Below are 15,451 nucleotides of genomic sequence, written 5' to 3'. Positions count from 1 at the left end.
CAAACAGTCAAACAATGCAACCATATTCATTATTTATGCCTCAGTGCATGCTGGGAAGAGAGCAAATAGGGTTGATCCACAAAACCAGTGCAGGCTGATTTGAACTCAAATGTTGTGCTTATTTGGAGTAAAAAAAAAGTAATGAAAGAGCATATCAATAGTGCATTGAGATGTTTTTTTTTTTCTTTTCCTTTTCGGGAAAGTCCGCTAATAATCAATAATACGTTTTTTTTTTTTTTTATATTATTTTCTTAATCTAACATCACTTTAGCATTTCATTTCATTTAAACTGACATCGTAAGTTGGTTAAGAATTAATGAGCTGAATTACTACATTTAATTAAAATAAATAATGTTGTGCTTATTTGGAGTAAAAAAAAAGTAATGAAAGAGCATATCAATAGTGCATTGAGATGTTTTTTTTTTTCTTTTCCTTTTCGGGAAAGTCCGCTAATAATCAATAATACGTTTTTTTTTTTTTTATATTATTTTCTTAATCTAACATGACTTTAGCATTTCATTTCATTTAAACTGACATCGTAAGTTGGTTAAGAATTAATGAGCTGAATTACTAAATTTAATTAAAATAAATGGCAAGAGCATTTTTAGTGTTTTCATAAGAGGAAAGCACTATTATGATACTGGAAAATTACAATAGCTGTAAAGCATTTAAATATCTTATCTGGAATAAATGCTTAACAGAACATAGATCTTAATCAGAAAGTAAAAGAAGAATACATGCTGTAAAATATATGAAGCTTGAAGAATAGGACGTACCTGTTCAAAATAGTCATTTGTGACAAACTTAAATGGGATTGAGATTCTCATTCACTTTGTATAAATCCTATTGGGCTACAGCAGTTATAGTACTTCACGGTAATGGACTAACTTTTAAAATACTCTGTCCTGAGCTTGCCAATTTAAAAGTTTCCCTGTTAGATGACACATGCAAATAAATCTATGCTTTCAATTACACCTCAAAAGCTGAAGCCAATTAAAGAGTACATTGGCTTCACAATTGCTTTCCAAGAAAAATCAATTCATTATTTTGGATAGAATTGCTGCAGGGATGTTGCACAACTAACTGTAAATTATTTCCCTTGTGGCCAACAGGAATAAAGCAAAGATTATGCAGCTCTCTCTCCATTCTCTCTCTCCCTCATGTTTCAATCAAAACAGCATATTTGAGGAGAAACTTTCCACCGAGCCACCAAGAAGCAAACTTTCCATTGCTTTTAAACAGGCATTTAAAACAGTATAAATAAAAGCATGCATGTATGAATGAGAAAGCCAAATTCTTATTTGAACTGGTTTTCAATCAACATCACTTGAATGTTTTTATGTCTAAAGTGCCCTTTTAGGTTGTCAGCGTTGAAAACAATGTATTCCACATAAAATGGCTTGACTCTTCATTTGGAAAAACTTATTTTCTTATCTTTTTGCTTTGCCAGACTAAATTGCTTTAAAGTCCAAACCAGGTGCATAATTTTTGTCCACAGTGAATGAAGAAGAAAGATGACCAGGGTTCCTGATGCTGCAGGGAGGCATGAGGACTGCAGATGTGGCCTGAGCAATAAACTGCAATGTCTGTAATGTAAGACGCCTAAGACAGAGCTACAGGAAGACAGGAAGGACAGCTGATTGTCTTTGAAGTGGCAAACCACGTTACCATGTGTTCCTCCAAACACGTTCAAGAACTTGCAAGTGCTTTGGTGGAAGACTGTGGAAACATCTCATAGCAATAAATGGAAAATCTGGTTCAGTCGATGATGATGAGATGCACTGTACTTAAAGCAGCTGGGGGATACACATACTCACTGTGACTTTGGATATTGAATTGTTCAGGGACTCATTATTCAATTTCTGTCTGCCAAATATCTGTTAATACCACTAATAATACAAAAATTCAGGGCCATAGATGGGGTATGCGGTGCCATAGCTGGCTAACAATGCTTTTGGGAAATGCAGGGTGTTTTGCTGCCTATGGTCGGAGACACTGGGATGGGATCCAGCATCCCCACTTGTCCTTCATATAAAATGGATGGATGCAATAACTATGTGGAGAGGTGGGGTGACCCAGTGTGACGCAAAAGTAGTGCCAAAATATCTTATTGAGGTTGTCCTTGTTACCACTGGTTTGGACAAAAACCTAGATTTGCACGCAAAGGTTCACACTGACAGTGATTTGCAGCAACAAAGCAGCTGAAGTCATTTATTTTCAATGAGAGTTGGGGACCAAGTGAGTATATATAGTCAGTGTTAGGCAGTAACAGATTACATCTGGATTATGCAATCAGATTCCAATTTTTTTTTAATTATATATATATATATACCTAAGACAGAGCTACAGGAAGACAGGAAGGACAGCTGATTGTCTTTGAAGTGGCAAACCACGTTACCATGTGTTCCTCCAAACACGTTCAAGAACTTGCAAGTGCTTTGGTGGAAGACTGTGGAAACATCTCATAGCAATAAATGGAAAATCTGGTTCAGTCGATGATGATGAGATGCACTGTACTTAAAGCAGCTGGGGGATACACATACTCACTGTGACTTTGGATATTGAATTGTTCAGGGACTCATTATTCAATTTCTGTCTGCCAAATATCTGTTAATACCACTAATAATACAAAAATTCAGGGCCATAGATGGGGTATGCGGTGCCATAGCTGGCTAACAATGCTTTTGGGAAATGCAGGGTGTTTTGCTGCCTATGGTCGGAGACACTGGGATGGGATCCAGCATCCCCACTTGTCCTTCATATAAAATGGATGGATGCAATAACTATGTGGAGAGGTGGGGTGACCCAGTGTGACGCAAAAGTAGTGCCAAAATATCTTATTGAGGTTGTCCTTGTTACCACTGGTTTGGACAAAAACCTAGATTTGCACGCAAAGGTTCACACTGACAGTGATTTGCAGCAACAAAGCAGCTGAAGTCATTTATTTTCAATGAGAGTTGGGGACCAAGTGAGTATATATAGTCAGTGTTAGGCAGTAACAGATTACATCTGGATTATGCAATCAGATTCCAATTTTTTTTTTATTATATATATATATATATATATATAATAGGGATGTGCATCTCCATAACTCCATAACTGAGGCCAATGCGATACACATCTCGATGCATAGCCAACGACACAATACATTAAAGATACATATAAAGCAGATACCGATGCGATGAGATACGATTCTTCCTCTATTACGATGCAGCGTGATCCGATTCGATTCAACACAATGCGATTCAATGCAATGGAAAAAAATATGATGCTATGCAATTCATTATGGTACAGATAGTTTGCTCAGACAGACAATCATGTTAATCTATATTCTATGTAACTCTCAGAATATCTGGATCTCTGATGTGTTGTGATTCATCATATTCACGTAGCAGCAGCGGTGATGAGAGAACACGCTTGAGAAACAGTTGAGGAGAAATCAATCTACATATAAAATATTGGTCACAAATTATTAATCACTTTCTAAATAATACAAGTATAGCGCATGTAACAATAATTATATATAAATAAATAATTTTTTATCAATGCAAATACGTTAGAAATGATGCATCGCTATACAAATGCCAATTTGTATCCGATGCACACTTTTTTAAATCGATGTATCGTATCATTAACTTTTATGCTGATGCGAATCGGTGAATCTTACCATATATATATTAAGGAAATGATTTTTAATAGTTTTATTTTTCGTTAACAATAACAACTACAGTTGAATGGCACTATAGGATTGAACACTTTTCACATTATTGCATTACACATTGTGCTGCAGTCTTTTTATTTCATTGAAAAGCACATACATTTTGTCACAATCAGCTACTGTGAGGAGCGAGGAATGAGGAGACGCAGGAGAATTCACAGTAAACACAGTCTTTAATCCTTCCAACACGGGGTACACAGGGCAGACAGGAACATACGTTCACATTCAATACCGGACAAGGGAGAATAGCACAGGCTAGAACTTAAAAAGGGCAGCTAACGAGGGGCAGACAGGTGAGGAGGATGAACTAATAATGAGACACACCTGGAAACAATAAACACATAATGGGTACAGGAACCGGAAAAACCAAATATGGACATGTCACACACGAGGGAAAACCCACACAGACAGTCCATATTTGTGACACTTTTCCTCTTTATTCTCATTTATTTTTAGCATGAGAGAGGTCGTAAATGTTGGACTTGCAAATAACATCTGAATCAGGTTCTCTTTAATATCTCCCCACTGAGCAAATGAGTTATTAGCTCAGAATTACTCTGATAGCCTTAGCTGAAACTGCATAATCATAATTTTAATTCAAAGTGCATTACTGGCCGGCCTGCCTTGTTTAAATGGAAGTCCTGGGTACTTGCACTAAGAAATAAAATTCATTACAGGCCTCTGCAAAGACTTTTCATCCTGCAGCCGACTGACTCAATTCTTTGCCTGACATCACATTTTTATGCAAGGTAAACTTTAAAGGTCAACAGCATCCACCCATTGAAATTATTTAAAGCAGCACTATGTAACTTTTTCTGTGTTCAAAATTTGCAAAATGTATATAATGAGCGAGTACATCATGAATTCATCTTCCGAACCGCGTTTTTGTCTTATTCCGAATCACTACGGTACACTTATAATAAGTACTTATATTTGGACTATTGTAGCCTGGTCGGGTCGTCACTGCTGCGGAGTAACACATACCTGCGTGAATTGCCATAGACATAAACTTAGAGAAGTAGCTCCGGTTGGAATGTTCTTCCACGGGATGTGTGCAGTTCTGTTTATTAGCCGCTAGAGCACCAAAAGTTACATAGTGCTGCTTTAATTCATATGATTCATGTTTGGAAAAAAGCCTATTGTGCTGGTGTTGCCTACCACTGTTATTTCCTCCCCATCTAAGCAAAAACCTAAACAGATGGTCATGGACACACAGGGACTCTCAGCAAAGGAAGCTGATTCAAATCCAGGTTTATTTTCGGCAAATAATAACTAAGCACAGAAAAGACTACAGTAATAACATGAAGATTTACCTCTGAGTTTATTGAGTCTCTCATCGCTTGCAAAAAATATTCTGCAGTGGTACTATGATGACGTACCATGGACTTTGATTCATAAAATGCCGTAGTATTACCATAATACATATGACCCCAAACCATGGTATTCTTTTAATTCTTTTTTACCAAACAATCAATTAATTTGTACAAAAACAAACAAAATTTGCATTTACATGGTTCCCAGGGTAATAATGTGGTAATAACATGTTTTTAATGATGCTTTTTAGTATCATAGTAATATAACAAACTGCTCCAACATAAGAGACGGGTTATCGCTGCCCTTCATTCTGAATCATTTTAAAGTGACAGCAGTGTGCAAGCATGTGGTTGGGAATGCAAATAGGAGTATCATTTTCATGGTGGGCAGTATTTACAGTGACAGACAGTGCAAGCTGAACAGTCTCACGTGATGGGTGAAACCGCCAGCTCAGATGGATATAGACAGCTTTAGCTCTAAATAACAGCACGGGAGCTTTTGCAAGCCATTAAACACTTCACACACAGTTGGAGCAGGGTAAACCTGAGCCTGTTATCACATACGTATAAGATATCAAAGATACAGGCTATTTGATATAAGACACTGCTGAGGTGATAGACTGCCCTTGCCATGAGATTTTTCTAAGCAGTTTACAGTTGTGTGCACTGTACTATGAATAACCAGCTTGGTATATAGCAGCAAATGCTTTATGGATTCAAACAAGGATGTATGTTGCTGTGGTCAAGTGGCTTGCTATAAAATATGGGCATTTTACAGTCAACATGAAATGGCATTCAGAAGCCATTTGAATTCTGTAAAGTGACATAAAACAGGATATTTGACCTGATATTTCTGTCTGAAACATGTTTTTTTAAAACTCCACATGTAAGGTAAGACTAAATTCTTTCAGTCAGAAATAAAACAGATTGTAGAGTGCCTGATTAAAGTGAGTTTAACCCTGAAAAATCCTATGTCATAAGGGTCAGTTTTTTTTAATTTCTGCATCATCTGAAAGCTGAATAAATAAACTTTCCATTGATGTATGGTAGGACAATATTTGGCTGAGATACAACTGTTTGAAAATCTGGAATCTGAGGGAGCAAAAAAATCAAAATGTTGAGAAAATCGTCTTTAAAGTTGTCCAAATGAAGTTCTTAGCATTGCATATTACTAATTAAAAATTAAGTTTTGATATATTTACGGTAGGAAATTTACAAAATATCTTCATGGAACACGATCTTTACTTAATATCCTAATGATTTTTGGCATAAAAGAAAAATCGACAATTTTGACCCATACAATGTATTGTTGGCTATTGCTACAAATATACCCATGCGACTTATGACTGGCTTTGTGGTCCAGGGTCACATTTATTCAACACTACTACAAAATAAAATGAAAAATAATAAAAAATATATAACATTTTTTTATTGGAATGAAAAATGCATTTCTGCTGTGAACAAATAAATTATCATGAAAGCCTGATGTATAAAGGGATATGTGATAAAAAGAGATATAAAAAAACTAATATGTTTATATATTGTATATACACATATTAGCGTTATATACAATCTGGTTAAAAAAATAAATAGATCTTTTTGACTAGAATTTGTCAAAGTAAAAAAAGTGTCAATGTTACTTTAAAAAGGTCAAGTTAACTTTAAAGTCTTAATCTATTTCTCAGGTTTAGAGCCTGAAGAAAAAACATAAGGTCAACATGACCTCATGTCCAGAATCTTCCCTTTTTCATATAGCAGGACTATTCCCTTGTCCGAAAGTGTGTGTATGTGTGTGCTCATGATACTAGCCCCGACTGGAAGGCTGTGTCATATTTTATTTATGATGTACTATTGAAGCAGGAGCATAAGTGAAGCCCATGTAGGCAACATATCCTCTGTCCCCCGCGTGCTTACCGAGGACCGCCTTCACATGCCAAAACTGAGCTATTTCAAGAGAACACACTGTGCTGATCCTGTATGCGTGTTAAAGGCCTCTCTCCCTGGCCAGGTTTGAAAGAGCAGTTTATGTTAATAGAGGTTGAGAGACTGGCTTTGTGAGGTAAGAGGCCTAATTGTGGCCAGACTGAGCCTGTTGGGAAAAATGGCCGAGGTTATACATAAGTCATAGTGTTTCATCCAGTATGTAGAGGCCAAAATTCTGAGACCACCTCTGAGAATGCTTCTACTTAGGAAAAAAAATAGACGTTTTAAACTGAAGTGCAAAATTTGCATAGAATATGTCTTTCATTTGTAACAATCAGTATGTTCCATAAAAAAGTAATGTATTTAAAATACATTTATTTCATACTAAGTATAGTTCAAATCTATTAACATGTTTGCTGAAATATCGCTTGAGACTTACTGATATAAAAATTATTATTCAACTTTATTTGAAGTACTACTTGCGCACAACACACATTTCTTAATATTAAGCATAAAATGTGTTTCAATGTCACTGTTAATAAGGATTGCATGATCTTTGAATAATATCGGTCTTTAAATGCAAGATATTTAAAGTGTACCTGAAGTATACTTGCAATAGTTTCATTTTAGTACAATCAAATATAGCTACTTTTGAGCTTATATATCTTTATTATCATAACAGTCCGAGTAATTCTGATTCCTGAACAGTAAACTTTGAAGTGTCAGCTTTGTGAACATATGTTGATTATGTATCTAGTAAGAAAGACTCACGAGCAGCAACCTTTTTATTTTGGGTATGTCATTTGTGTCTCCATGCTGAAAATGGGGGGTGACAGCTAAGGGGTTAAGTATATCTTTAGGTGGACTTCAGCACTACTTCTGCACAATTAAAGTGCATTAAGTACAAAATTAGTTGTTCCAATTTAGCAGACTTTAAGTATACTAAATTGTACAATTGCAGGATATTTTTTTAAGCACATAAATACGTCAATGTATTTGTAGTATACTTAGCATGAAATAAAAGTATCTCAAACACATTTTAGTACTTTTTCACTAGGGTTTACATGAACTAATTTTCATTAGTCCAAATTAATCCAATCCGATTTTAGATTCTAAAAGATCTGTACAAATGAACCCTAAAAACTGCAAAATGATTCACATATTTATTTACATGTGCGTTACATGCATTCCGAACAAAACTTTAGCGCATACTCAGTGTCCAGTCACTGCAGTCAGAACTAGAGAAAACTAAAGCAAGCATTGATGACATCTACAAAGAAAGCTGACATATATGCAAATATTTAGTAAATATTCAGACAACTGACCAGTTTGTAATAATAAACACACAGATGTTCATAAGATGTAAAACATATGTAAACATACCCATCACAGCACTGCGCATGTGGACGACATATATTTGAAAATAGTCGGATTTAAGTGTTCACATGCATATTTTTTTCCTATTGATCAGATTATTTCAGGTCTACCCTTTCAAATCAGATGGAAATTTAATTCGGATTGAGCTAAATTAAATTGACAGAGATGTCTACCTGAAGGTTTTACAGTCTGATTAAGCCATCCAGATTAATTGGTGAAAGATGTAAAATGTAAACAGATCAAATTCTTAGGTACCAAACTGATACAAAAAAGTAATCTTAAAAGTCTTTTAGTCTTTTTAATAATATTTGTATTACATCTCAGATTTTCAGTGTGGTCTTTGGATCCCACTGTGTATATACACCCGCTTTCTCAAACTCTGCTTTGTATCCAGGGATTTATATGTGTGATTCAGTAATTCAACGAAATGCATGTGTGTCACCTATTGTGTACGTATATGCATGATGTTGTATCTGTATATGAGCGTCTGCTCTGTATGGGATACTCATTAGATGCTCTGAATGTGGAATTGTCTGTGGGTGTATGAAGCGGGATTTGCTTGCCTAAATCAGTGCAGGATTCATTTCATGCGCTTGGCATGAAACATATAGGTTCTGCCATTGTTGTGTCTATAAACACCTCTTATATGAGCCTTACTGATTGCTTCCTACTTGCAAATCCCCCAATGAGGGCGAGCAGACCTCTTGTGTATTTAGAAAATTTATAAAGAAGGTCTTTTCATGCATAAAGCCCACATAAACACATGGCATATCATGTATATCACATCTTTTCCAGCTATTGAACACTCACATCTGTGTGTCTAACACTTAAGCTCCGACCCAAAACCTTGTGAGGCGCCTCGCTGTCTGCTGACTGATATAGACCCTTGTAATGACTGATTTGGAATGGTCTACATATTCACAAATGTACAAAAAAAAAAAGACTTTACAATTGATTTTAATAAACTGAGAATGACACAATCTTTTAATAAAACAAGAAGCTAATTTTATGAACTATAAAAAAGATTTTTCTCACTATCTTTGATTTTTTTTTTATGCAGTTTGTCGCAGTACATTCTGGGATTTCCTTCTCTGTAAATAATAAATGTGGTGCCACCTTAGAATTTAGGCGAAATAAGGTATCTTAGGAAGCAGAAATATTGGAGCCCACCAACTATGCTTTAAAATGCTGCCTACGGAAGCAGCTGACTAGTTTTTGGAACTGAGCTTATATCTGTTCTTAAATTCTTTGTGTGTGTGCATGAAGGGAGGTAGTGAAAAATTGAGGCCTTGGCTCATGCTCTGCCGCAGTTTTCAGTATTTCCCTCACGACTGTCTTGTTTTGTATTCACTTCTTGTTATTTGAACCGTTACATTCTGCCTGCGCAGGGGTTTTGAAACACAGAGATAGGTTTCAGGGAGGGATGGAGGATACTGCCAGGTCAAAGAATCCTCTCTACATGAAGCAAAGTGTCTTTTCTGCTGCACCTGGTCCCCGTGTACTGAATCATGCTTGAGTTTAAACATATACACATATTACAGGGGAGGGCAAATGGCCCCAAACAATCAAAGATGAATTTTGATAGGTGAACAATGGAGTTTCATGCTTATGGAGTAAGTGGGTAAGCATGAGGAACCCTTTCTAGCCCTTTCCAGAGACCTATTACCTTAAAAAAAAACCTAAAGTGAAAAGTGTGAATTAATCTTTTTTTTTTCCTGACTTATAAGATCATGTGAAAAGCCTTGTGAAAAAGATGTACACTTCAGCATACTTTTATAAAAAGCATATATTACATAAGTAAAATACATCAAAAGAATATACTTAAGTACAAACTAAATGTAATTTATTTGGCCACTTATTTGTATATGAATTGAAATTAAATGAAAATAGTTTAATTGCACTTTATTAAATGCAATTAGTTGAACGTAAGAATGCTGTTTGACCCACTTAAGTAGGACTTTAAATAATTTCATAATTACTTCTATTGCCTTTAAAAGTATATTAAAGTGTACCTCTGAATGTACTGACATGGATATATGGTAAATTATAATATAATTTAATTTCTATTTAAACGTGTATGTCATGTATTTACAGTCATTGCCAAAAGATTTGGAAGTGACAAATTTTGTTTTGCAAAGTTTGCTGCTTCAGTATTTGTTGATTATTTTTCCACACTAGTACTCATTCACACTTTCACATGTGCTGCTGATATGATTAGTCAATTAATGTTAGCTGGTCATTTTGTGTCAGGATCAAAAAACAGTGAATTTTTTTAGCCAATGAAGCTTTTAGCAATTATATAAAATGCATCTGATCACTCTACACAATAATCTAGAAACAATGTGAATGAACACCACAACAGCTTAAAATACTAAAGCGCTAACTGTAACTGTGTTTGATAATTTTTACATTTGCAGGTAATATATTAAATATTTTGTTGAATTATATTAAACATACTAAATTGCAATTTCATCAATACAAATGTGTAAATAAAAAATATGTACAGTCATGGCCAAAAGTTTTGGCAGTGACATAAATTTTGTGTTTTGCAAATTTTGCAGCTTAATCAACACATCAAAATAGGGGTAGGATGACTAAGGATTACTAAATAGCATTAAAATATTATTTCAAATGTAATTTAAAGTAAAACATTTAATTTGACATTATTACAAAGTTTTTATTACATGATTTTAAAATTGTACTTAATTGTGTTATAACACAAAGCAAACATAATCATGAAAGTGTGCTTTTAAGCACACTTCAGTGGCCTTTAATTTGATATGATATGATATTATTATATTATTACATATGATATTATCTCCACATACAGTTTTTAAAAATATACCTTTAAGATTTGAAGTACTACAAATGCACTTTCAATACAATAACACACACTTCTTTTTCACTGGGGCACCAGCTCAGAAACTACTGTCTGTGAAAATAATGGCCATTTTCCACATATAATCTCAAACAATAATCATATATATTTAATGTGTCTCTTGAAATAGAAGTGCTGGAATTCCTATACAGTGCTAATGTCTGATAAAATCCATATAGTTGCTTAACGGTAATGTAAATGTTGTAAGTGGTTGGCAATTCAGCAGAACAAAGGGGTTTTAGAAGAAATCTCATTCAGAGTTTTCATATTGATAACTGATTGAACTGGGCCTAGATTGGATGTGCTGACCTTTATTTTGGAGATGAAAGCACTGCACTCTCATTGGTAGCAGAAATTTTCATCGAATAGGCAAAACATTATTAATAAACAAACACACAAGGGTTATGTGCATGGTATTTTGCGATTGACAGGCATTCCAATTCTGTGTGGCCACAGATGTCATGTGGGCCTGGCGATAAAGTATAAACCTATCAAAACTTATTAAAGTCAGCCTACTCTGAGCTCTAAGGTTGTTAACACTAGAACCGCCACGGGGTAAATTTTACCTGTGGCTGTTTTTAAAACGTACATAAAGATTTTTAATAAGACATTCAAGTCTCCCAGTCACTGACTTTTACTAAAATTGTGTGATTTACAATCCCCTGTTGTTAAAAACTGTTTAGATAAAACCAGATCAAAAAACGGGGCATTTATACCTATAAGCGCCAGCTTTAGTCAAATGTACCTGCTATATAATGCCTGTATGTTCGTGCTGTCATTTTCGTGCCGCTTATGCTTTAACATTGTACATTGCTTGGCAAGCCCACTGAATTAGCGGTTATCAGTTTCATAAATAAAGACAATGCATAAAAAAGCCTTGAACATAAAACAACAGGACAAAAATATAGTTGATGACTAGACATAATAATTTCATGACTCTAGACACTTCTTTGTGAAGACAGTAGCATAATATAGGGAAATAATATGTTCTTTAGCCATTCAAAAACAGCTGTCATTTGCGTGGGTAAAATTTACCCGCTGGCACTTTTAGGTATACAGCGACCCCTGGCGGTTCTAGTGTTAAGCTATGGTATATGTATCTGTAGGACCCAAACTTCAGTGTGATTTCCATATCATTTTCAAAATCCAACAATGTTTGCAGAATTTTGCAGGCTGAATTTTAGAACTTTTTTTTGTTTTCTGTTTTTTGTTGTTTTTTGCTTCCAATGAAATGTTGTGATTTATGGCTTAAACTATTCATTAAAAAGCCTATGAAGAAAAGAATGCGGAAAAATAATTCCAGAACCAAGGCTGCTGAAAAAGTGGGCGGTAATTGTTGTGACCTACTGGTTCGACAAGTTAAATTACATTTAAAATAGACTGAGGTGCAATCTCATTTCTCAAACTTTATGACCCTAGGTGGCAGAGAGGAAGAACTTCTTACCATTGAAAGTGGAATGATGGCTTGGATGTCCTTCTGCACAACCGTCAGCTCTGTGACCACCTTCTCTGCATCCGAGGCTGGATTCTGGCCCCTGTAATCAATATTCCAGTTGATTCTTCTGGTGACTGATTGACTGGTGAAGTTCTCCATCTCAAAGTCTAGCTGCATAATTTCGATGCTGGCAGCCATGTCCCTGAAGAGACACAACAAGATCATATGACAGTGAGTGCACTAAATTGATCAATAATAAGGCTGTAAAAAAAATAAAAAATACTGGCTATCCACCAGATTTAGCCATTAAGCTCATTTAGAAGAGTCTAATTAGGGTCAGGTATGTATTTAAAGCTTAAATGGTTAATATGCTGGTCATCAACAAAAACAGATGTTCTGTCATGTATTAGGTATTATATATTGAATCATTCAGCAAATGAATCAATCAGAGAGAGCCCATCTGTTGTTTGGGACTGGATTACAGGGGCTAAAAATGGATTTACAAATTACAAATCTAACGAAACAAACACAAAGAGAGCATGTGCGTATATACATGACCAAAATAGGTCAACATGCTTGAAGTTTTACTTCTTTACTTACCAAATAAGGTGACTCAGATATTTTGTAGGCAATTATATGGATGAAAAGTGATGATAAATGCACTTTTCATTAGAGAAAATATGGAGTCATGTGACATGTGCACATGTCCTGAAAGTGGAAACGAAATGGACCCCTGTGGTCATGTGACCACTTTTTTGTGTGTGCATTTTTATTGATTAGAATTCGAGTTCTCCTCCTCCTCAACTAAATGGGTATATATGACTACTCTACTGAGAGAAGAAGACTGAACGAGTTCAGCGCGCTCTTGGAGAGCTCTTCGTGTTGGCGGTACGGCGCTTCAGCGGTGGTGGTTTCCTGTGTCGAGTCGGTTGCACACATCAGGCTGCACTACCCCCTGTTTGTAGGCGATTGCAGGCGACCATCTCCCCTGTGCGCCTCAGCACGCTAAAATAGCTATTTCCCTAAAAGAGCAATTACGGGTGCGTCTTTTTAAAGACGACATTGCGTGGCACACTTGACGTTACGTCTTTGTAAAGATGATGTGGGTCTTGCTATAGGCAACGTATCACCCGGGCGTTTCTGGATGCGGTCGTTATGTAAGACCTAAGTGGATCCCATATGTGTAAAGTCCACGGTATAGCCTCGAGCCCGTGTTTCCCCGGCAGACTTCTGCCACTCCAAGAGGGTTACAATCACCTCCAATCTTCCATACACACCTAAGGGATGTTCATGTGTGTATTTGCTTCTGAAACCTCCTTCGGGAAGGATGGCGCTTCCGCAACGTCCCGGTCCCAAGCAGCAGTAGCTGGTCCTCTTGTGGTAAGCCCTGCCCTGCGCCAAAAAGTAGGGGCGCAGGAGGCTCCCACAGGACACTGGAAGTGGCAGTATCTGTGGCCTTTTGGTAGGGATCCCAATTTGTCGGTCATCCGACGTGACGTCCTGAATATGCGCTGCATCTGCTGCCTACTTATACTCACGCTGTGATCAGCGGCAGCTGGATGCAATAATCGCATGCCAATGTGCATTGGCTCGTTTAGTTTACACTCGAAGTGGATTGGTCTCTCTAAGCGAGATCCCAATTCGTCGGTCATCCGACGTGACGTCTCCGTTCCCTCCTTCAGGGAACGAGGGTTACCATACGTAACCGAGACGTTTTTACTGCATTTTCACAGCTTTTTGAAGTGCATAATTTCTGTGGCCACCAAATCTGTTTTCAAAAAGATTTTCCTGAACCCTCTCTTTGTCTTCCATTTTTGGTGAAACAGGACGTCCTGCCCCAGACTTAATTGGTTGAGGCTATCAATATTGGTGTGTTGGGCTATTTAAACAAACTGAGCAATGTTTTGTTGCTCTGCTGAGAAGTGTTTTTACTTCTCGGGGAAATCAACCTATAAATGGCTTACTTATAGGTTTCTCTGCTTATTAAGCTAGGATAGGGAAAAGTACTGCAATAAAATGTATTATTATTATTACTGTAACAGGAAAAAATACACATCACCTTTAATAAAAAGCAATATAAACAAAAATGCTGCACATTCACATAACAATAATCTTTGATTTCAAGTGCATTGGTGAAATTAACACAAACATAGTCATAAAAACAGCTGAGCACAACAGTTCAGTAGCATACTGGAATTAAATTGGCGACACGGAAAAAATACGGCAACTTTGCCTGGCAGAAAGTTTCTTCAGAGCCTTTGCAGGAAACCTTAATGGATAGTGACAGGCTAAATGAGTTCTGTCTGTTGATCTCATGCACACTCATCAAGGATTATTTCCTTTATCTGAGACTCCTGTTCTACAGATAGATGTGTTGATAGCAGCTGACAACCACGCTGAGAGAGACCAGCCAAAAAATGTATTCCCTTGCTGGGAGTGTGTGCGCCTGTGGAAAAATGCTGCAGGGTTATCAAAATGTTATCTGTGGGGGGTAATTAATGTATCAGAGCTGCAAAATCAACAACTTCTTATGGGGAATAAGATACTTATTATAGCTGTATATATGTCATGAAACTAGACTAAATAATTTAAACATTGAAATGTAAAAGTTAATTTAAATATATATTTCCCTATAGTGTCCCTAAAACATATTAAGATACTTTATAAGCCACATTTAAGATGTAGGAATGTAACTGAATTGCATAACAAAATGTTAAAAAAGGGACATCTTGAAACAAATGATCCAACCTCTTTTCACTACTAACTTCTCTTGTAAACAAGTCCCAAAGAAATGTTAAGTGAATGCA

General features: G+C 36.2%; 1 protein-coding gene across 2 annotated transcripts in view; it reads right to left on the bottom strand.

The window, feature by feature from the left end:
- The window catches only part of tmem132e (transmembrane protein 132E), a 380,857-nt gene that overhangs the window by 30,674 nt on the left and 334,732 nt on the right, over window positions 1-15,451 (bottom strand). For both annotated transcript variants that reach the window (XM_016490585.1, XM_016490584.1), the window contains exon 4: window positions 12,654-12,846. In XM_016490585.1, the coding sequence (XP_016346071.1) occupies window positions 12,654-12,846 (193 nt within the window). The remainder of the gene's footprint in view (window positions 1-12,653; window positions 12,847-15,451) is intronic.

This window comes from Sinocyclocheilus anshuiensis, unplaced genomic scaffold, assembly GCF_001515605.1.
Source record: "Sinocyclocheilus anshuiensis isolate Anshui unplaced genomic scaffold, SAMN03320099.WGS_v1.1 scaffold246, whole genome shotgun sequence".
NCBI classification, from domain to species: domain Eukaryota; kingdom Metazoa; phylum Chordata; class Actinopteri; order Cypriniformes; family Cyprinidae; genus Sinocyclocheilus; species Sinocyclocheilus anshuiensis.
Note: the sequence above shows the minus strand (reverse complement) of the source record. Positions and strands in the feature narration are given on the sequence as shown.